This window comes from Schistocerca gregaria, chromosome 5 (assembly GCF_023897955.1).
Source record: "Schistocerca gregaria isolate iqSchGreg1 chromosome 5, iqSchGreg1.2, whole genome shotgun sequence".
In the NCBI taxonomy this organism is placed as follows: domain Eukaryota; kingdom Metazoa; phylum Arthropoda; class Insecta; order Orthoptera; family Acrididae; genus Schistocerca; species Schistocerca gregaria.
Window position 1 is genome coordinate 470763955 of NC_064924.1, and position 23056 is coordinate 470787010.

Sequence of the window (23056 nt, forward strand, 5' to 3'; positions counted from 1 at the left end):
TAATCGAGCCTCCACTGCACCTATATTATGCGAAAGACTTCCTTATGGGAGTTAGTTGGCGTTCATCGTCACGTCGACGACGAGCTGATAAGAGATGGACTAATAGCTTGAAATGGACAAAAGTGGGGACAAAGTGAGCCATGCACTTTTCAAGGGTACTATCGGTGCATTCGACAGAAACAATAAAGAGAAGCCAAGGGTTACGTGGATCAGGATGGTCACACAACGATTTCAATTTGCGCCTCGCTCCCGAGTATGTCCAGCGCTTTAACCACCAAGATACTGCCAATACAGTATCTGTCTATTATTATTATTATTATTATTATTATTATTATTATTATTATTTCACTACTGTCGGCCGGTGTCGGCGAGCAGTTCTAGGCGCTTCAGTCTGGAACCGCGCGACCGCTACTGTCGCAGGTTCGAATTCTGTCTCGGGCATGGATGTGTGTGTGCTGTCCTTAGGTTAGATAGGTTTAGGTAGTTCTAAGTTCTAGGGGACTGATGACCTCAGATGTTAAGTCCCATAATGCTCAGAGCCATTTCACTACTACTTGGACTGGGAGCCATACTACGTTATACATCTGCATTTATACCTGTTGTAGATTTACCGGGTACTTAGAATTAAACTTTCCCTATTTAACATGTTATAACACGGAAATTAATTACCAAACTTGGCAGCATTAGTGGTTCAGAATATGAGGTGCATGATTTTCATGCGTCATAGCGCCACCGTCCAGTTCCAACTATGGCCACCAGGTACCGTTACCAATCACCGGATTCCTAGGCTCACACACCTGACCAGTTGCAGTGGACTTGTTGACATCTGAGCTTGAGCTTGGACAAAAGGAGCAGGGCAATACTGGTAAAGCTCTATTATCAAAACAACAGTAATGTTGCAGCTGTACTTCGAGAATATCGCTGGAAGAAAGAATAGCGGAAGGGTCCCCTTTCTGCATCTGCTGTCCGGAGCATGATGAAGAAGTTCGAATCGACTAGAGAACTGGGCGTCACTCCGGGAGAAGGGTGACTACCGGTTGCACCACAGGTGGTTGATGAAATCGCTGTTGCTAAGGCAGACAACGCGGAGCGCAATTCCCGACCGTCAGGCGGTGCGTATGCTGTGTCACGACAGTTGAACATCCCGTTGGTCCACTGTACTGAAGGTGCTTCGGACTGTTCTCCGATGGTACCCGTACGAGATCCATATCGTACAGTAGCTTGCACCACGGGACTCACAACGACGTGTTGACTTCGCTCTACACTTTCTCGCAAGGATTGAAGTTGACGAAGGCTGTCTTTTGACCATCCTATGAGGGAAGCTCATTTTTCTCTGACGGATGAGGTGGACACACGCAATTGCCGAGTGTGGGGATCTTCACCTCCAGTCACTGTGCATGAAGTTCCTCCGTATGGTGTGGCTTCACGGCTACGTTCATCATTGGCCCGTTCTTTTTTAAACTGGTGGGCGCTCAAGGACGAAGGACGTGCAGTGTGACTGGCCAGCGTTACTGCGATATGCTTCGCCAGCATGTCATACGCGCTCTACAGGAGTGAGACGCATTGAACTCAACAGTCATCCAAGATGGGGCCCACCGCACATCGCTCTTAAAGTCCACCTGCTTCTCCGAAACACATTTGGAAACGATCCAATTACGAGCCGATCTGTTCCAGATGCTTGGCCGTCACGATTCCCTGATCTCACCCCCCGTGATTTCTGTTTGTGGGACTACCTGAAGGACAGGGTTTACCAGGGGAACATTCACACTTGTGCATCTGAAGCGTAGCCAGCATGTATATGGACATGCTTCGTTCTGCTGTGCAGAATGCAATCCTGCGCTTTCAGAGTCTTGTGGATACTGATGAGCGCCATATTGAGTTCCTTTTGTAACAGTAATGGTACCGTTATGTACTGGTATGATGTATCGATGTATCGTAGCAGCTCGTTAAAAGGGTCTCAATTCGATTCTGCATTATTTCTCTTCCCCATGTCCTTGCCATTGGTGCAACCAAGTTCGTTACTCGTACGGTAATTAGTTTCTGTGTTATAACGTGTTAAATAGGGGAAGTTTAATAATAACCACCTATTATTTATCGTACAGACGGACTATTGCTTATGGGAAACACAGTTTCCAATTCCTGGGTGAAGCACCACTATGAAGTATTGCTCAATTAACTTATGAAATATGAACTTCAGAAAATTTTGCTTCAGGGAAGACAACACGTTGATAAGTTCGAAAAAAAATATACCATATACCTCATTCTATAAGTTTTTAAATTTGCCGTGATTAGAGGTGGTGTTGCTTGGAAGCTGTGGGCTATCGAAAAGCCCAGCAGCTACGGAATAGAATTTGTGGATTATTGACGTGCCTGACGTATTATTCTCCTGGAAATGCCGTATGGCTAGGGCCTCCCGTCGGGTAGACCGTTCGCCTGGTGCAAGTCTTTCGAGTTGACGCCACGTCGGCGACTTGCGTTTCGATCGGGATGAAATGACAATGATAAGGACAACCCAACACCCAGTCCCTGAGCAGAGAAAATCTCCGACCCAGCCGGGAATCGAACGCAGGCCATTAGGTATGACATTCCACAGCGCTAACCACTCAGCTTCCAGGGACGGACATTATTCTAACATGCTGTGAGTCCGCTACATCGCGCTACTAGCGGTGGTACCGTAAGGCGATTGGACACGTGTGTCGTTTTTCACTCGTGTATCAAGTTTCCATGCGCCGAAACCAGCACAGAAATAATAATAACTCAAAAAATTGCGCTCAACACGAAGGAACGTAGAGTTAGTGTAGAACACACGAAACTACATAAATAGAGCACAAAACATAGTTCCTAAAAAAGAATATATTACATTTTAATGGATTTTTCAAGCACGCGAAGTATATATGTCAGTTTGATATAAAACAAATAGCGTCTATTCAAAGTACGTACCAAGGAGCAATACAGCGATCTGTGACACTGATAGTTACGGCGTCTGTCATCTCCATTGAAAACAGATGCCACTCTTCTTGCAAAGCAGTATCCATTGTAAACATAGGGGAGCACGGTTGCAAACGGGAATATGCCTTCCGACAGCAAGCTAAACATGCTCTATGGAGTTCCATCTGGAAATCAGTCCGACCCCTCTCAATTCGTTGTACTGTTGTGTGTTGAAGATATTCGTCCACGAGACAAACCCTGTGCGTTCGTTCATCATCTTACAGAGTGGAAACCACACAATTTCCACTGACACCTGGGCATTCGTCGGAGTCCAAGATAACACATCTATAGACTGACACAGCCTCCGTTTCACCTAGAACGACACGAAGCTCTATGCGTCTACCTAAATTTATATCACCCTTCTAACGGGTACTGAATCGCCCAAAGATGGCCTTTTCAAGAATATTTTTTTATTGCATGATAGTGGGTTTTACCTTTTCGCCAAATCGGACCACTTCTGCTGTCACTTTGCCAGCTACAACGAGAATTACACGTGTGGAGAACGGTTCTTCGTTGATAGGCAGCCCTCATACCATTTGGGTTGCTTTCTGCAAACAATCAAGTGAAGTGGCGTTCTGGTTGAGGCACTTGACTCGCATTCGGAAGAGTTCGCGTTCAGATCCCCGTACCAACATGGAAATTTATATTTTCTATGGTTTTCCTAAATCGCTTAAAATGAACGCTGGCTTGGTTTGTTTCAAAAAGCCACGGCTGACTTCCTGTCCCCTTTTTGTCCAGTCCGAACTCGCACCCCTCCCTCTGCTGAAATCGTTGATTTGCAACAGAACGTTAATATGTACACTCCTGGAAATGGAAAACAGAACACATTGACACCGGTATGTCAGACCCACCATACTTGCTCCGGACACTGCGAGAGGGCTGTACAAGCAATGATCACACGCACGGCACAGCGGACACACCAGGAACCGCGGTGTTGGCCTTCAAATGCCGCTAGCTGCGCAGCATTTGTGCACCGCCGCCGTCAGTGTCAGCCAGTTTGCCGTGGCATACGGAGCTCCATCGCAGTCTTTAACACTGGTAGCATGCCGCGACAGCGTGGACGTGAACCGTATGTGCAGTTGACGGACTTTGAGCGAGGGCGTATAGTGGGCATGCGGGAGGCCGGGTGGACGTACCGCCGAATTGCTCAACACGTGGGGCGTGAGGTCTCCACAGTACATCGATGTTGTCGCCAGTGGTCGGCGGAAGGTGCACGTGCTCGTCGACCTGGGACCGGACCGTAGCGACGCACGGATGCACGCCAAGACCGTAGGATCCTACGCAGTGCCGTAGGGGACCGCACCGCCACTTCCCAGCAAAATAGGGACACTGTTGTTCCTGGGGTATCGGCGAGGACCATTCGCAACCGTCTTCATGAAGCTGGACTACAGTCCCGCACACCGTTAGGCCGTCTTCCGCTCACGCCCCAACATCGTGCAGCCCGCCTCCAGTGGTGTCGCGACAGGCGTGAATGGAGGGACGAATGGAGACGTGTCGTGGTCAGCGATGAAAGTCGCTTCTGTCTTGGTGCCAATGATGGTCGTATGCGTGTTTGGCGCCGTGCAAGTGAGCGCCACAATCAGGACTGCATACGACCGAGGCACACATGGCCAACACCCGGCATCATGGTGTGGGGAGCGATCTCCTACACTGGCCGTACACCTCTGGTGATCGTCGAGGGGACACTGAATAGTGCACGGTACATCCAGACCGTCATCGAACCCATCGTTCTACCATTCCTAGACCAGCAAGGGAACTTGTTGTTCCAACAGGACAGTGCACGTCCGCATGTATCCCGTGCCACCCAACGTGCTCTAGAAGGTGTAAGTCAACTACCCTGGCCAGCAAGATCTCCGGATCTGTCCCCCATTGAGCATGTTTGGGACTGGATGAAGCGTCGTCTCACGCGGTCTGCACGTCCAGCACGAACGCTGGTCCAACTGAGGCGCCAGGTGGAAATGCCATGGCAAGCCGTTCCACAGGACTACATCCAGCATCTCTACGATCGTCTCCATGGGAGAATAGCAGCCTGCATTGCTGCGAAAGGTGGATATACACTGTACTAGTGCCGACATTGTGCATGCTCTGTTGCCTGTGTCTATGTGCCTGTGGTTCTGTCAGTGTGATCATGTGATGTATCTGACCCCAGGAATGTGTCAATAAAGTTTCCCCTTCCTGGGACAATGAATTCACGGTGTTCTTACTTCAATTTCCAGGAGTGTATTCCTCTCGTTGCTAAGCTTCTGGGACGAGAGGTAAGTGGTATGTGCGTACGTGGCTGGTCGCCCTGTGCACTTCCCACTTTCGTGAACCCTTCTGCGTGCAGTACTTGCTAATCCCACACGTCGGATACCTCCAGAAAAAGCCGATTGTAGTTCGAAATAGGTGACGGCCCTATTCCTTTTAACGTAAAGGAGCAAATATCAGTCATTGGTGGTCAGTACAGCTCTCATTTGAACTTTTTACGCAAGGAAACTGTGCTAATTAATTGTTGCTAAATCACACGCGCCAAAGGAATTATCCTAGGATGAGATTACTGTTTAACGTCCCGTCGACATGGAGGTCATTAGAGATAAAGAACAAGCTAGAATTAGGGAAGGATGAAGAGAGGAAGTGGCCGTGCCCTTTCTAAGGAACCATCCCGGCATTTGTCTTAATCGATTTAGGAAAATCATGGAAAACCCAAATCAAGATGACTGGGCGCGTGTTTGAACTGTCGTCCTCCCGAATGCAAGTCCAATGTGCTAATCACTGCGCTACCCCTCTAGGTGAGTTATGCGAATGGAATGGAAATCGGTAGATGTGATCTACATGGACAGGCAACAAACGATTACAGTTTAGGATATATTGGATAATTTATTCAAAGAAATACCTTCACAAATTGTGAAAGTCAGTAACGCCTGTTCCACCTCTGGCATTGATTGACAGAATTGTTGGATGTTCTCCTCTCCTGAATGATATCGTGCCAAATTCTGTCCAAGGGACGCGTTAGCTCGACAAAATCCAGAGCTGATTGGAGGGCCCTGTCCATAATGCTCCAGATATTCTCAGTTGAGGAAAGATACGGCGGCCTTGCTGGCCAAGATAGGATTTGGAAAACACAAAAACAAGGAGTGTGCGGGCGGGCGGGCATTATCTTGATGAAATGTAAGCCTATTTGAAGGCTTGCCTTGAAGGGAAACAAAATGGGTCGTAGAATTGAGAACGTTTGGAGCATTATGGCAGGGCTCTCCAGACAGCTCGCGATTTTGACGATCTAAGGTGGCAGTCAGATAGAATTTGGCTTAGCAGGACAGTCAACGACTCTGTCAATCAATGCCAAGCCGAATAACAGATTACATAAGAGTCAGAGGTAGACTGACGTGTGATTGACTTGCTCAGTTTGTGAAGCTCTTTCTTTTGAGTAAATAATCCAGTTTTTCTTTAATTGCACATTTGCATCACATCTACCGATTTCTGTCCCATTAGGATTATTCCTTCGCAGTACATCGCTTCTTTGTCTTAGAGTCTATAAATAAGGACAAACATTTGTTTTGACCTGCCTTCGTAGATGACTTCATCGCAATTGGTCTGGTAAGTGACACAGCTATACACCTCAACGAAATTGGCTTTCCCAGCTGCCTCGTCTGGTTCTCTCTGCTATGCCACTAGCTGCCACTCTGCTCTCAAACTTTCAACTGTATGTTAAGTATCGATGGCAAGAGCCAATTGCAGCGAATCTACTTTATCAAGAGGTAGCTTTGTGCAGCTTTGCAGTGCTGACAATATGCTCATTTTTGTGGAAGTTCCTTTTTGTTTCCAGGAGTTGCCGGTTTCTGTGTGCTTTGCATCATTTGTGAATATATAAATGTTGAGACAGGGAATTATCTTACTAGGATACTAGCTTGGCTACAGACTTTGCTGCTAAGGTCAGCAACTGTATGCAGCACCTGCTGAAGCCCTGTGATCCATTTGTCAGTGACAGTTGTGTGTGCTTCAGCGCTGTACTATGCCCTGCCCTCTGATAACAGTACGAGCTGCGACTGGCGGCCTCGGACAACCTGAAGGAGAACTACACGACGGTGGTGATCCACGTGAAGGATGTGAACGACAACCCGCCAGCGTTCGAGCGGCCGACCTACCGCACGCAGATCACTGAGGAGGATGACCGCAACCTACCCAAGCGTGTCCTTCAGGTCCAACACTCGGCGCTCTCGCTTCTCTTGCCTTGCCTCGTCTCTTCTCGTTTATTCCTGCATACTGCACGTGGGCTTCGCATCCCGCATGTCACAGCAGGGGCACAATGAAAATTCTATTTTACAGCTCTCTCACTTCAGTCGGAATGTGCAACTCTCAAATAAGCTCCTATAGATTATTACCGTGGAAAATGATAAGCTGAATAAATCCAGATATATTCAGGCAGTCACACAATGAGAGACAACTCGCAGCAAGCCTATAACGCGACTCAAGTTCACTAAATTGTCAACACACTTCACTACTGATAACAAGTCTTTCGTCATGATCCTAACAACAGATGTTTGCGTCGATAAATTTTTGTGACAGGTTGCAGGGACATAGTTGCACAACTTTCATTTTGGTAGACCTCACAACACATGATATTCTTCGACTTTTCCAATATACTGTAATCACATGTAATAAATTTACTACAGAAAACCAGACAGAATTTCTGGAAGGGACCTGTTATACCAGTACATGAAGTGTATTTTCAGTTGTGAACATTGATTAACCATTAGTTGTATAATGGAAAGACGACGAAGAAAATTTGTGCTGGACAGGATTCGAAGCTGTATTTCTTGCTTATAGTGAGCAATCTACTTACCATTAGGCTATCTCAGCAAGACTCACCACCAGATTTAAACCTCCATGTCATCAACTATGTGTCTACAACCTGTACTCGTACATCCATTATGTAAATTTGACGACATACGGAAGTTTGTGTCTGGTTGTGAGTCCTGCTCGAATGCCTAATAAGACGGACAGAGGGGATAAGAAGGAAATACTGCTTCGAGTCCTGGTTCAGCACACATTTCCACTCTCATCATTCCATTACACAGTGATGATTGTCCATATTCGCATATTGCAGATACAGTTCATGTATTTCAAAACTGCTGTAGTCGCCTCAGTGACTTTCTTTGAGGAACAGTTCGGCATAACATAGGCAGTGCAATACTGGATTTATTCACCGACGCCAGGCAAGGGACCTTCACGTAAAATGACTCGCCTGTACGGGAATATACATAATGGATATGCAAGTACAGACTGTAGACACATGGTTGACGAAATATAGAAATTTAGGTCTGGTCGTGAGTCATGTTCGGATAGCGTAAGAGTAAGGTGACAGCTCACGATAAGCAAGAAATCTAGGTTAGAGCCCCGGTCCGGAACAAATTTTCATTGTCGCCATTCCATCATACAGCTGATTCGTTTCCAAAAAAACATTGCATCGTAATTTGGAATAAGACAGGCACTGCAGTATCGTATCGATATTGCTACGCCAGTGGCTGTCAAACACCGCCAGGCGGACCCCGAACCAGGGGTTATTGCTGCCCGCCGTTCTCGGCCGTACTTTATAAAAATATGCATATAGCAACCAGCAGCCGAAATCAAAAACGTAAATTAAATTTTAGAGCTTCTTAAGAGTGTAGTTTTCATACTCATTAACAAGCAAAAATACATTGACGTTAGTCAATTCTGTTGTTAGCTACGTAAAGTTCGCCGTTTACCTCAGGAACTGATGGGTAAGTAGCATAGCCACTCCGGGATTACTGGACGTGAGAGGGGCAATGATTCATTGTTTCTCTTTCAGTATTGCCAACTCAAGGGCGTGCGCGACTCGTACCGATCAGCTGCTCTGATATAAAGTTTGAACTGAAATAACAGAGATTCGTGAATGCGTACTACAGTCATTTTCAAATGCGGAACGTATTTGTAGCAAGGAATATGAAATTAAATAGGCTGTGCAATAGAACGCAACGAGTAAAAGAAAAACGACACTCAAAGCATTTAAAAAAACATTTGTAATCGTATCTAGAATTGCATAATTCATTTTAATATAAGTGCAGTTACTGTGATTAATCATTTAATCATCCACTCAGACAGACAATACAAAAAACACTTCGACAGGCAATGACAGTCTCGCAAACTTCTTGGTCTCTGAGGGTGGCAGCAATGTGAAATAGGGAACAGTCGACACGGAGTGTACCAAATAGTTTCGACTATTAACGATCAGTAGTTTGGAGCCGGCGGCCAATTTAACACTTCCTTGCTACAACTAGTCTGTTGAGGGCTCAGAACAAAATTAATTTATGTAGTTCACCAGTTAATAATAAACACGGTACATAGGCGATGCGAGGTGCTGTCCCACAGTGTCGGGATTGGCTCTTGAGCATGAAAGTTTGACGAGCATCGTGCACTGTTGAGTCTCAAAGCGCAAGAGTTATAAAAGACGATACTGATTCTTAGCACAGTTCTCGCTCATAATCGCCGCAATAAGTATGCAACGAAATTGATGTCATATGGCAACAACTGCCGTAAGCAAGTTCGTTTTTTTTCTTTTTTTTTTCAACCACTCTTTTCGATTCATTTCGAAACTTTGATAAAATTCCACACTTCGTCTTAACCTCCTTAACACGGAATACACAAGTGAACAAACGAAATTATCACGTCACTGCATAACAATGAAAGCAGTGCCTATGCGAAATGTATTTTAATATCTGACCAAGTAAGACTGTTAAGTTGTTTAAGTGGCTCTTAACATTCGCATATGGAACGATGTCAATAACATTGTACAGGTCGTTATTCTTGTCACGTTCTCGACAGGCTGTGACGCTGGCTGCCTTGACACCTGAAAAGGATACCAAAATAACAATTACAAATGCTCTAGATATAGACGAAATCGAAAGTCATCACCAGATTTTGTCGGTGATTTTAATGCGTTTTCACACACGTGAAATGCAGCCTTTTTATACCTCTGAGGATATAAAAAGTTAAAGGGAGATGATATCCGAACGTACCTTAGCAAACACAACACTGGATATACGCTAACACAGAAAATTTTCATCAAATGCGTCTGTTACGATATCGTTAAATGGAAAGCATTTTTCCTACGGCGAACAGGACCGACGAAAGGAGCAGTTTAGGTTCAAGCTGTTTGCACTCAAAACAATCTGTTGTTTTGCACGCTGAGCGCTAAATTAAAATCAACTTCAGGAACAAAAATATACTCTGAAAGTTTATTCTACGGAGGCTCATCAAAATGGTACATTTGCACTTAACACAGCTCGGAATGTTTGCTACTCTTATTTGTTTACTGGTTCCATTTGTACTACGCAAATTCATTTTCCTTGCAGGACCAAACTTGGTCTTTCGTATGATATGCTTCTACGGCTGAGGAAACATTGTATTCGGTGATGGCTGTTAATATAAAACGGAAACTTTCCATCGTTGTGAAGTGGTGACACTGTTTACTGTGTTGCTGTTATTTGAAATTCCAACCCAAACCACACTGTGATCTGTATTGCTTCACAGTTTTGCCGCTTATATTGCAACGAAATAAACGTCTGGTTAAATGTGAACGTTTTCTTTTAACGTGGTATGGTATAAACATTTTGTACTTCATAGCGACGTAAGATACATTTAAGGAGAGGTGTTATGAACGCAGTATGTCGCTTTTCATATAAGTAAACTACATGTATTTTTACATTATATGAATAGCCCTTAACTTGAAACTATCACCACTCGGCTATTGTTATAAAATGAACCCATACAGATTGAATGGGTATCGCGCTCTATGTTATTATCTGTCACCTTATAGCAAAATCATTCCTTGAAATAAGTGTGATCATGAAGAATCAGTGGCTTATGGTCCTATACAACTTACGGAAAAATTGACAACTATTGCGTTTAATTCTCAGCAAGATACCACAAATCTTACAAGTATTTGTATTAGTGCAGAAGTTCCTGCTGTGACAGTGCGCGTCGCTATGTCCACATTCTCTATGTCCACATTCTTGCATTGTGTCGTTGCCCCTACCCCTGCTGTTTTGAAGTTTTCTTTCAATGAATTCATTTCTTTGTTTATTTTTTAGCCACATATGCAAGCATTCTGGGTTGCTGTTGGAACCCTTCCGTTTGGACCTGCATGTCCAGAAGAGTAATATCTTGCTGCATGCATGCCATGATGCACTACATTAAATAGCACTATTTTGTTTGTTTTATTTTATTTGTTTTCCGTTTGCATGTGTTGGCTAACGTTTCCCGTAGTATGACTTGACGCTGGTGGCATCGGACAGCCTGAACGAGCAGTCGACGAGGGTGGTGATCCACGTGAATGATGTGAATGACCTGCCGCCTGTGTTCAGCACCACCCAGTACTCGGCCGTCATGCAAGAGGAGTTCCCCGGCCCGCACCCGTACCGGCTACTGCAGGTCAGCAGTGGGGTCCTGCCTGTGTCTCCATCACTACAGCCCTGTTCACTATACTTCCAGCCCAGCACTGCTACTAGGCAGTTAGTTATAGAGATGAGGAACTAACAGACAAACAACAAATACTGTAGTCCACAAATATCATGATGAAGTAGCAAACTGTGGATTGCATAAGTGGATGTCCCCAAATACCAAAGATTTTTATGCTCTGTTGGGCCACTAAAATGAGAAATTTAATGCAGACCAACACAACAGAAATTGATATGTAATGTAGTTGCATGTCAGCTTATTTCAGTGCAGAGACTGCTGGACCAATTGCCTCATGACCAGCTAGTATTTTGCTTTGAAAATGGGGAGATTAGGGACGAAGTGTTTCCTGCTGAGCTCTTTATAAGGAATCCTGTAGCCAACAGAAAAGAAAAAGTGTAAACACCAGATTTTCAATGGCAAAAAGAACATTAGTGAAATCAATTGCTTGTGGCCCTTTAACAATGAATTGTCAATTATGAACAAGTTTAGAAATGTTTAATATAATGTCATATGTAGTACATTTCAGACAAGTATCAAACTAATTATAATACATAAACCATTATCATTATAGAATACAAACTAAGTATGTTAAGTAACTGAAACAGGATTAAAAATGGACCCATGCACTGGGGACATCTGCAATGGTAGGCACCAAATGACAATCATAAAAATCTGCTTCGCAGTTCTCAATTTTAAAAGGCATTTGAAGGCAATTTTATTTGATGTGTCATATTTCAACCCTGTATAAAGATATCAGAAACTTAATTTACTAGCAAACAAAATTTAATAAAAAGCAAGTGTATAGCAATATGCAAAAATAGAAAAAAGACTTATAGGCGACACTTTAATATTTTATATGAATGCTGATGGTTCCATAGAATGATGAGAGATGTTAGGCAATAAAAGAGGTAGGTGAAGATCAGCAGTTCAGAAGAACTTTTTCTGCCAATGATTTTTGGATGAAAAAACTGAAGCTGCATTTCATTGTTGGTAGACAAGCATAAAAATAATAAGATCATATTTTAATTATTCATCTTCATAAATTCTGTCCTAGGAGCAGATTCTTCGCTGTAAGCTCAACATTTACCTTCTTTCTTCTTTTCTGACAACTCTTACAATATTTGTAGTACAAGGAATTTATCTTAATGTAATGTATTAACTATTATCTTCTTCACCTATTATACTTTCATTTATTCATACCGTCTTCTGAAGCACTCTCTATTATTCAAACTGTTCCAATTGAATATCACAAGCATATGATACTTCATGATCCTTCACAAAATGTAGCTGCATAAGATATCAGACATATAATTCTGTATTTGCAATATTTTTTTAGTTTTGGTACCTTCTCCATTTTTGTGAAATTTTCATGCCAATGTCTCGCCAGGAATGTTGTTGCATTAGTTCATTCACTCCTTCTTCATTTATGTAGCCCTTTCACTTGTTCTAGAGATTTTCCTTCTCTTCCTGCATCTTTTCTATTTTTAATTTGTTTAATAGCTGTCTCTGTTTCTTTTAACAAGATGGACAACCTTGTTAAGTGTTGCTGGTATTCATTGCTTGAAGGTGATTCTTTGTTTCATTCAGTTTTTCTATTTAGTTCTTCCACATAATGATTATTATATGAATGTCTTTAATTTTTATATGTAATTTCTCCTTCCATCATGCTCCTCACTTCAGCAGTAAAATTAACAATGACAATGCAGCAGATAGATGCAAAAAAATACACAAGTTGTCCTCAGGGAAGAAATAAGGAAAAAATATGAGGTTTTGAAAGAATTTGGTTATGCCAGAACTCTCACGAAAAACAATATGTCTGCGTAGAATAAAAAGTAATAACAGTCTGCAGAAATGAAATTTTTGAGGTCAGTTAAGTAATATAGTTCATAAGTACTTAAGATATGAAAAAAATATAACTGTCGATATTAATAAAGAATAAAATAAAATGAATATATCTTTAGAATGGTAAGCAACTGCCATCTAAACATCATGCTTTGTGAAACAACTGGCCTCAGGAGATCAGTGCCAAAGTAAATGATTTGATGGCAGGCATGTAGCTCTGGACAGTTTGATATATGAAGTAAAGGGGTGTAGTAGTTCAGTGATGGAGGAGGTGTCATCATGAAGGATGGTCCTGTCGTTTCATGACACCTTTCTGTATAAGTAGGAATTTAGGTGGCAGAAGGAAGACCAGAACTGCTTTGATGGTGTTCTCATTATTGAAACTTCCCTAAGTTGGGAAAGAATGACAAAAGTCAAACAATGAATAACCATTTGGATAGAACATATTTGCTACATGTACACATTTTCGATAAAATGCACCAAGGGCACATCAAGCTACATGTTTATGCAAAAATGATAAATATCTCACAAAATTGACTTAAAGGAAAATTTCTAAACCATTTCAGTTAGGATAACTTACAAAGCAAAATGTATTTTTAATTTCCATGTCTTGTTTTAATCTGTATCAACTCTTTTCGTAAAATTCTCATTCTTCTTTGTGTTCTTTGAAACATTATACTGTCAGCTACTAACACTGTATTCCATCTTTTAAAATATTTCTATGTTTACCACAAAAGTCTGCATTGTGCATGTAAATGTGAATTTCTGTACCCGTACAGCAGATACTTTATCTTCTTACAGGTGTGGGAGCTCAAGTATTTCTCTAATGAATAAAAAAATGAATCTCCAAAATAAATTTCCAACAGTCATTTGGAAAAGTATGATTGTTAAACTTCTTGTAGTAATTAAAATTATACAATGTGAAAGTAGCATTACAGTTTTCCATTCCTCGGTAATAAGAGGATCATGTCCAAACTACTGGAAATAAACCACATAATATTTCTAGTTAACAGAGACGTTACATGACACATATCTAATGACTAAATATACATAGTAATAATCACTAATGAATAAACATGTTCACCAAGCAGCAGAAGCATTGCATCGTTGACAGGCACAGATAAAAGAGAGAGAAAACATTTGCTGTTTGGTGGCTGGTCTTCTTTACTTGTAAATTATTTACTTTCTAACAGAACTTTCTTACTATATTCGTAGTAGTAATGATGCTTTTCCAAATCAATACCCTTCTTACTTTGAACTCAGTAGTCCAAGGATTTCATTGTGTCTACAATATGATAACTTCTGTTGACACACACAGGCCATGATCGCACATATGACACCAGTTCCCTGAGGAATTACTTCTGTGGCATGTCAAAGGTAACATCAGATTCAGATAGCATGAATAGATTCCTGAAAATTTTAGAAGTATTATGAGGTTCACATTTTTTTACATGCACTTATAGATAAATGTATTTTATTTTTCTTTCTTAAGCATTGTGCATGAAATGTAGCAGCTTTGGTTCACACTTACACAAAGCATGACAAAGTTAAACATTTAAGTCAACCTCATTTTCCACTATTTCTATACATTAGTTTTTACAGCCATCTGACAACAAAGAGCATTTTTGATTTTTTACAGCAATTACAAAAATTCTTAATTACATACACAACATGATCAAAAGTATCGGGGCACCTACCTAAAAATGACTTACAGCTTTGTGGCACCCTCCATCAGTAATGCTGGGATTCGTATGGTGTTGGCCCACCCTTGGCCTTGATGACAGCTTCCACTCTCTCAGGCATACGTTCAATCACATGCTGGAAAGTTTCTTGGGGAATGGCAGCCCATTCTTCACAGTGTGCTGCAGTGAGGAGAGGTAGTGATGTCAATGGTGAGGCCTGGCACAAAGTCGGCATTCCAAAACATCCCAAAGGTGTTTTATAGGATTCAGTTCAGGACTTTGTGCAGGCCAGTCCATTACAGGGATGTTATTTTCATGTAACCACTCCGCCACAGGCCGTGCATTATGAACAGGTGCTCAATCATGTTTAAAGATGCAATCGTCATCCCCAAATTGCTCTTCAACAGTGGGAAGCAAGAAGGTGCTTAAAACGTCAATGTAGGCCTGTCCTGCGATAGTGCCATGCAAAACAACTAGGGGTGCAAAAAAAAAAAAAAAAAAAATGGCCCCTCCATGAGAAATGACCACACCATAACACCACTACCTCCTAATTTTACTTTTTCACTACACATTCTGACAGATGGCGTTCACCGGGCATTCGCCATACCCACACCCTGCCATCGGATCGCCACATTGTGTACTGTGATTTGTCACTCCACACAATGTGTTTCCATTGTTCAATCATCCAATGTTTACACTCCTTACACCAAGCAAGGTGTCATTTGGCATTTATCGGTGTGATGTGTGGCTTATGAGCAGCCGCTCGACCGTGAAATCCAAGTTTTCTCACCTCCCATCTAACTGTCATAATACTGGCAGTGGATCCTGATGCAGTTTGGAACTCCTGTGTGATGTTATTTATAGATGTCTGCCTATTACACATTATGACCCTCTTCAACTGTGGGCAGTCTGTGTCAGTCAACATACGAAAGTGGCCTGTACTCTTTTGTGCTGTACGTATCCCTTTGCATTTCCATTTCACTATCACATTGGAAACAGTGGACGTAGGCATGTTTAGGAGTGTGGAAATCTCGCGTACAGACGTATGACACAAGTGTCACCCAATCACCTGACGACGTTCGTAGTCCATGAGTTCTGCGGAACTCCCCATTCTGCTCTCTCATGATGTCTAATGATTACTGAGGTCGGTGATGTGTTGTTCCTGGCAGTAGGTGGCAGCACAATGCACCTAATATGAAAAAAACGTGTGTTTTTGGGGGTGTCCAGATACTTTTGATCACATAGTGTATTTAAAAATATTCTGTCATTACAATGAACATAAAATATGTTTGATCATATCTGAAGTGAAGTACAAAAAAAGCTAATTTATGATAGGCACAGAGTTTCTTTAAATCACTTGCTGCTGCTGCACTGAGAAGTTGGCTGTGTAAAACATGGTTTGAATCTTACAGCTTTTTGTCATCCTGAAAGTCATTTATCAAAATGAATAAAAGATGATTAATAACAAATACTGATTTACAAAACAGAAAGAGTTGCATTATGTCTTTGCATTACTGTTTTCACTCTTCGTTACTCTAAATGTTTTGTTATTTGTCTCCAGGTGACAGCCACTGATGGGGACAGGGATCGACCACAAAATATTGTGTACTTTTTGACGGGTCAAGGTATTGACCCTGATAATCCAGCCAACAGCAAATTTGACATAAATAGGACAACTGGGGAAATATTTGTTCTCAAGGTAAAATATATCCTTAAAAAATTACATACAATATTATCATTCACTTAACTTCACAAATACTTGCTATTTACAGTGAATTCAGTGTTCAGTGCTACATTTTTTAGGTATATTAAAAGTATACAGTGCTTTTTTATTCTTAAAAGAAATGAAAATAAAAAATTTTGGCTTTACTCTCAAACTACATGTAATGCAACGGCAATTACTGAAGTTTTGAGTACAACTGATTATTTGACTAGAAAACTACATTGTGACTAACATTATAACTGGCATCAATTCATGGCTTCTGTAATGTTCACATCTTCTTATTTTATTCTTTGTGTCTGCTATTGTAACATCTGTTTTTCTTACCATCATCACTGCTGCTCCATTTGTTCCAATTGAAATAAAATTTCCTTCCAAGAACTAATTAGAAAATCCCATGAATTCCAAGCAATTTAACAATGTGTTTCAAATGCTTTTAGCAGTAATATTATTTAGCTCAACTATATACATGAAAATGTTTGCAAGCTGTCTCATGTCAGGAATTTTGTTTGTAGATAACTATCAAAGTATGGAAAAGTGTCATTTACCCCTGGAGGAACTAGATTACTGGGGGCATTGGCTTTGCGAAGATGGAGCAAGAATGGTTCCAAGACTAGTATGAGTTGAACAAAATTTTCTAGGTCTGAAGTCAAGTAAAGAGCTACAATCTTTTCTGGGACTCTTGAACTATTATAGGAAATTCATGAATGGAATCATTGATATAGCATGCCTGCTCATGCAACTATTGAAGAAAGATGCTAAATTCATGTGGTCAGAGGAATGTCAACATGCTTTCAAAGAGCTAAAAAAAGTTTTAACATCAAGTCCAGTTTTAGTGTTTTTGGATTTTTAGAAGGAGCTTGCACTATTTTTAATGCATTTATTAGTATTAAAAAATATTGTTCAACAGACTAACAATATGGGCGTTAAGGTCAGTTCATAGTAATAGACAGAAAGTTGGCAAGTAGAACACAAGTAATATCCGGTGTTTCCCAAAGAAGTGCTCTAGGCCCTCTATTGTTCCTGATCTATATTAATGACTTAGAAGACAATCTGAGTAGCCCTATTAGATTGTTTGCATGTGATGCTGTCATTTGCCAACTTATAAAGTCATCAGGTGACCAATACGAATTGCAAAATGGTTTACATGAGATATATGTATGGTGTGAAAAGTGGCAATTGATCCTGAATAAAGAAAAGTGTGAAGTTATTCACATGATTTCTAAAAGAAATTTGCTACATTTCAATTATGCATTAAGTCACACAGATCTAAAGGCTGTAAATTCAACTAAATACTTAGGGACTACAATTACAAATAACCTAAATTGGAACGATCACATAGATAATGTTGTGGGTAGAGCAAACCAAAGACTGCAATTCATTGGCAGAGCAATTAGAAGGTGCGACAGGTCTACTAAAGAGGCTGCTTACTCCCCACTTGTCCGCCCTTTTCTGGAGTATTGCTGTACGATGTGGGATCCACATGAGGTGGGGCTGACGGATGACATTGAAAAAGTTCAAATAAGGGCAGTTCGTTTTGTATTATTGTGAAATAGAGAGTTAGTGCCACTGCCCGCACGCAGCTACCACCTAGAGTGCATTCACTATCTCCTTCCCATCTTCCTAATTCCATCTACTATCCACATTGAACAATGTCCAGTCAGAGTAATTAATAACCAGAGTCTTTTACGAGGATCTGAGAGGAGCAAAGATTACAATAAACTTTCTAGTTTTCTCAGCTTGTCATGTTGAGATGGCTCCAGTTCTTCTTGTCTGGGGAGTCTGATTCTTGAAGCTGAAAATCTCACATCAAGTCCTCACAGTTGGTTCCAACTAAGTAAATTTGAAGATTCTTGTTGCAGCATATATATTTTTCCTCACATTTTAGTATATCATACAGTATTAGTAGTAGTAAGTGAAACCTACTGTGTATAACAAAGCGAAAATCCCCATTAATGCACGAGTACAAAATAAATTCCCAATCTTTGGAAGCGGTAACATCCGTCAAGTGAATTGGAGTGACAGTCATTAAAACAAATGCTTTTTTTGTTGTGATGGGATCTTCTCATGAAATTTCAATCACCAGTTTTGTCCACTGATTGTGAAAACATTCTTTTGGTAGGGAAAAATGATCATAATGATAAAATAATTGAAATCAGGGCTCGCACAGAAAAATTTAAGTGCTTGTTTTTTCCATGCACTGTTTGAGAGTGGAACGGTAGAGAGTCAGCTTGAAGATGGTTCATTGAACCCTCTGCCCATCACTTTATTGTGAATAGCAGGGTAATCACATAGATGTAGATGAGGAATCAGTGAATTCGACAGTAAAGTGATGCATAAGCCAGGGAACAAACACAGAAATGCAGATGCTTTGAGCAGAAAGACATCAATAGTACAGGTACTGCATCACGGGCTTGCTGAATGGCAAGCAGCATAAAATGTTCACAGTGACTACAAGCGATACAAAATGCAACTGCAGTCCAGCTTGTGGGACAATCCATTGTTTAAGGTGACAAGTTTAGGGCCACAAGTAGTGATGTCAGCTAAGTTGAAGGAGAAAGTCCTGAGAGAGGCACTTGACCTTGTTATCTGGTTATGGAGGGTGCAGAGCAACAAACTGAGTTGTGACTAACAGATATTGGTGAAAGGAAGATGTGGATCAGTAAGTGAGAAATTGTGTGCAGTGTGCACAACATGCACACTTGAGCCATAAACAAATAACATTGTAGAGACTCCCAGAAGTGTCAAAACCTTCTGAAATGATTTTAATGGATGTGTTAGGACCATTTAACTGGACAACAGAAAGGAACTGTACTGTGTTGACAATAATAGATCAGTTTTCTCAGTATGAGGAGATATCTGCTATGCCAAAACAACAAGCAGTTACAGTTGCTCAAGCAATTGTCAACAATTGAATTTTTAAATTTGGGGTACTGGAGATGATGATTACAGACCAAGGACAAATTTTATATTGGTTTTGATAAATGAATTATGTTGTGTGTTATGTGTGAAGAAACTGAGAACTAGTCCACTCCACTCACAATCAAATGATGCGATGGATCAGGTGCAGCGTATTTGCAGAAGCATGTTAAGCTACTATGTGAACTCACACCACAGTGACTGGGACACATATATCTCTCATTTGTCAAGTTGTCGTACAATTCAAAGTTCTGCACTAGTATGGGGTTATCTTCATACAAGGCAGTATATGGCAGGAAAATACCGACACCGTTTGCAATTATTAAGGCAATAAGGGGCAAGTATGGAGAGTTGGTCCATGATTTCATGAGAACAGTGAGAGAAATATGGAAGCAGGTACAGAAGGCAAACACAAAGGCACTGGAGAGACAAAAGGAAGCTGCGAAACACAGCATGGGTAGCATACCACATTACAGAGTAGGGCACTGGATTACGTTATCCAGCCCAAGGACACTGAAGGGTAAGATTATGAAATTTGTCATGAGATATACGGACCTTACCAAATGGTTGAGTGTGTCACCACTCAACAGTTGGCTACTGTTGCCATCAAGGTTGGTGGAAGTGCATGGTGGATGATTCCAAGGTGTTCTGGACTCGGTCCCAGGAGTGTTAAGAGCGGAGACTGAGAAAGACACAAAGAAGAAAAAAACAAGGGGTGGATGTGAGAATGTGGCTGAACTGTTTGGAAAGAGATATTTTGTTGTGTTTATGTTTCAGGCGGTAGTATGTAACATATTAAGGATCAAGGAATAAGTTTTTGTGTTAGAGCAGGGATCATTTGAATTTACTTTGTATGAGAGTGCTGACTGATGCCAGCAACCTTTGCCAGGAAAGGAGGGGGGAGGGGGGGGATGATAATCGGTGTCCTCAGGTTGCTGTACATTGAGTTCGAGGGTTGAAGGAATGCTAGTCGTTGCAGTGCTGCACCTATGTCTGGAATGGAATGGGGTGCTGCAGAATTGGCACATGGTGAGAGGAGTTCATTTCGGCAAATAAGAGGATGCTGGTTACCAACTATTAATGGGTGCTGAGTTTAGTATTTAATGATTGAGAATCCCAGAATGAATTGAAGAAGCTAGAGGAGGTATTTTCTGGGCTTCAGTGGGGAGCCAAGAGCAGGGGTATTCTCAGGGAAGTTTCTTGGGAATGTGAGAAGTTGCATAAATCTTATGAACAATCATGGGAACAGATGCAGCAAGCAATGGACATGGTGCTGCAATCACTGTTTTCATAGAAGAGGCATTGGATAGATGCTGGGCAGAGAATTTTGAAGACAGTGTTTGGAACAGCAGAGGCCAGTCACCCATTGCGATGACTGCATCTTCATTTCAGCACCATAACTGTACACCCATGTCTCATCACCTATTATGATGTTCTTAAGAAAGTTTTCATTGCCATTAACAGTGGCAAGCAGTTCCTCACACATTTCAACACGGGTATGTTTCTGACCTTCAGTCAATAAAAGAGGGGAGAGAGAACCATGGATATGATACTTGAGTTCAGATGGCAAATATTAGAACAAAGGCATTTTTCATTCTGGCATGATCTCTTCATGGAATTTCATTCACAAACTTTCTCCTCTGAATGTGAAAATATTTTGTTGACACCAACCTACAATGGGAGAAATGATCATCATAATAAAATAAGAGAAATCAGAGCTCACATTTAAGTATTTGTTTTTCCCATGCATTGTTTGAGAGCAGAATGGTAGAGAAATAGTCTAAGGCAGTTCAATAGACCTTCTGCTAGGTACTTATGTGTGAACGGCAGAATAATTATGTAGAAATAGATATCTCCCATCTCATCTTTATTTAGTTTCTCTTGCCCTTCTACAATATTCTTTTCAATTTCATTTCCCTTGTATATATTACTTCCACTTTTCAGCTTTCCCTTTTTTGCATAATATTGGCTTGTCAACAGAGCTCTTGGTGTTCATAGAGCTGCTTCCTATTTTTGTTAATTTTGCTATAAGCTGCATCTTTCTTAGCCATAGCTGTGCATGTTTCTATATCCTAGCATTTGTTCTTTAGCCATTCCTGCTTAGGCATTTTACCCTTTCTGACAGTCTTATTTTCAGATGCCTGTATTCCATTTTACCTGCTCTTCTCTTTTTATCAGTGAAGTTCAATATGTCTCATGGTATCCAAGAATTTCTCCTGGTCCTTGTCTATTTGCTTATTTGAACCTCTGTTACCTTCACTACTTCATCTCTCTAAGCTACCCTTTGATCTACATGGTGACAATTATTGAACTATGTATAAAAAATGTAAATTAGTTAAAAACTACAGCATGCATATACTTTATTCAACATGTAGACACCACTACAGATATTCAATTTAGGTTATGACATCTGACATGCCTGCCACTTTTGGCTATGATATGGCACAGATGAATAGTGAAATTCTGCATGACCTGCAGAAACATCAGAAAATCAAAGCTGTCGATGAACCCTGAATAGCTGTTTTCAGCTCATCAATGGCTTTGGGATCATTGTCTTTAATATAGCCCCACAAAAAGGAGTTGTGTGTGTTCAGATATGGAGAATATGGTGGCCAATCGAGGCCCATGCTAGTGGCCTCTGGGTGCTCCAGAGTCAGAAAGTGCTCCCCAGAGTGTCCCTTTAGGACATTAAACACTCTCCTCCTTTGATGGAGTCAAGCTCCATCGACTTCTTGATTGCAAAATTCTGATTCTCAGTCCCCCAAATGTGCCAATTTTGCTTATTGATGAACCCATCCAAATGAAAGTGGGCTTTGTCACTAATCCAAACAATATTCACATCAAAGTCCTGTTCATCAATTCTGTGGACAATAGTGTTGGTGAAAAACAGCTGCTGTACCATGGCCGTGGGGCTTAATGGCTGATGGGTTTGAATTTTGTATGAGAAGAGACACAAGTCTTCAACAGTTATTTGTCACACTGGTCTGAAACACAGTGTGTGTCTTCTCAATGTTTTCAGGCACTTTCACTCTTTATAGATGACTGACATTACCGGCACTGTCATCATGAATGGTACCCATTCTCTCAAACTTGTGAATAAAATTCTTGATTGTTAGCACACTTGGACTGGTTGTCTTCAGCTTGAACTTGGTTGCAAACTCTCTTTGAGCCACAATTGAGCTGTTATTGCTTGCATAGTAGGCCTTCACTAGAGCTATATGCTCAGGCATGTTGTACCGTGACATTTTCATGTGCAAAAGGCTGACAACAGCAAGGCATGTGCACATGCAAATACCAATTCCCGTCATGCACCACCACCAATGATGCAGCTTGAATGTCCTAACACAAACCACTCAGAATTTATGACAATTTTATTTCATATAGTTCAATAATTATCAGCCTGGACTTCTGTATTCTTGCCCATGTTTCAGTTAATTGTTGCCCAATGCTC

General features: G+C 41.3%; 1 protein-coding gene across 1 annotated transcript in view; it reads left to right on the forward strand.

Annotated features, from left to right (window-relative positions):
* LOC126273386 (neural-cadherin) overlaps window positions 1-23056 on the forward strand; it is a 432448-nt gene that overhangs the window by 191799 nt on the left and 217593 nt on the right. Inside the window, exons 4-5 of the mRNA XM_049976939.1 lie at window positions 6999-7163; window positions 16528-16665. Of these exons, the coding sequence (XP_049832896.1) occupies window positions 6999-7163; window positions 16528-16665 (303 nt within the window). The remainder of the gene's footprint in view (window positions 1-6998; window positions 7164-16527; window positions 16666-23056) is intronic.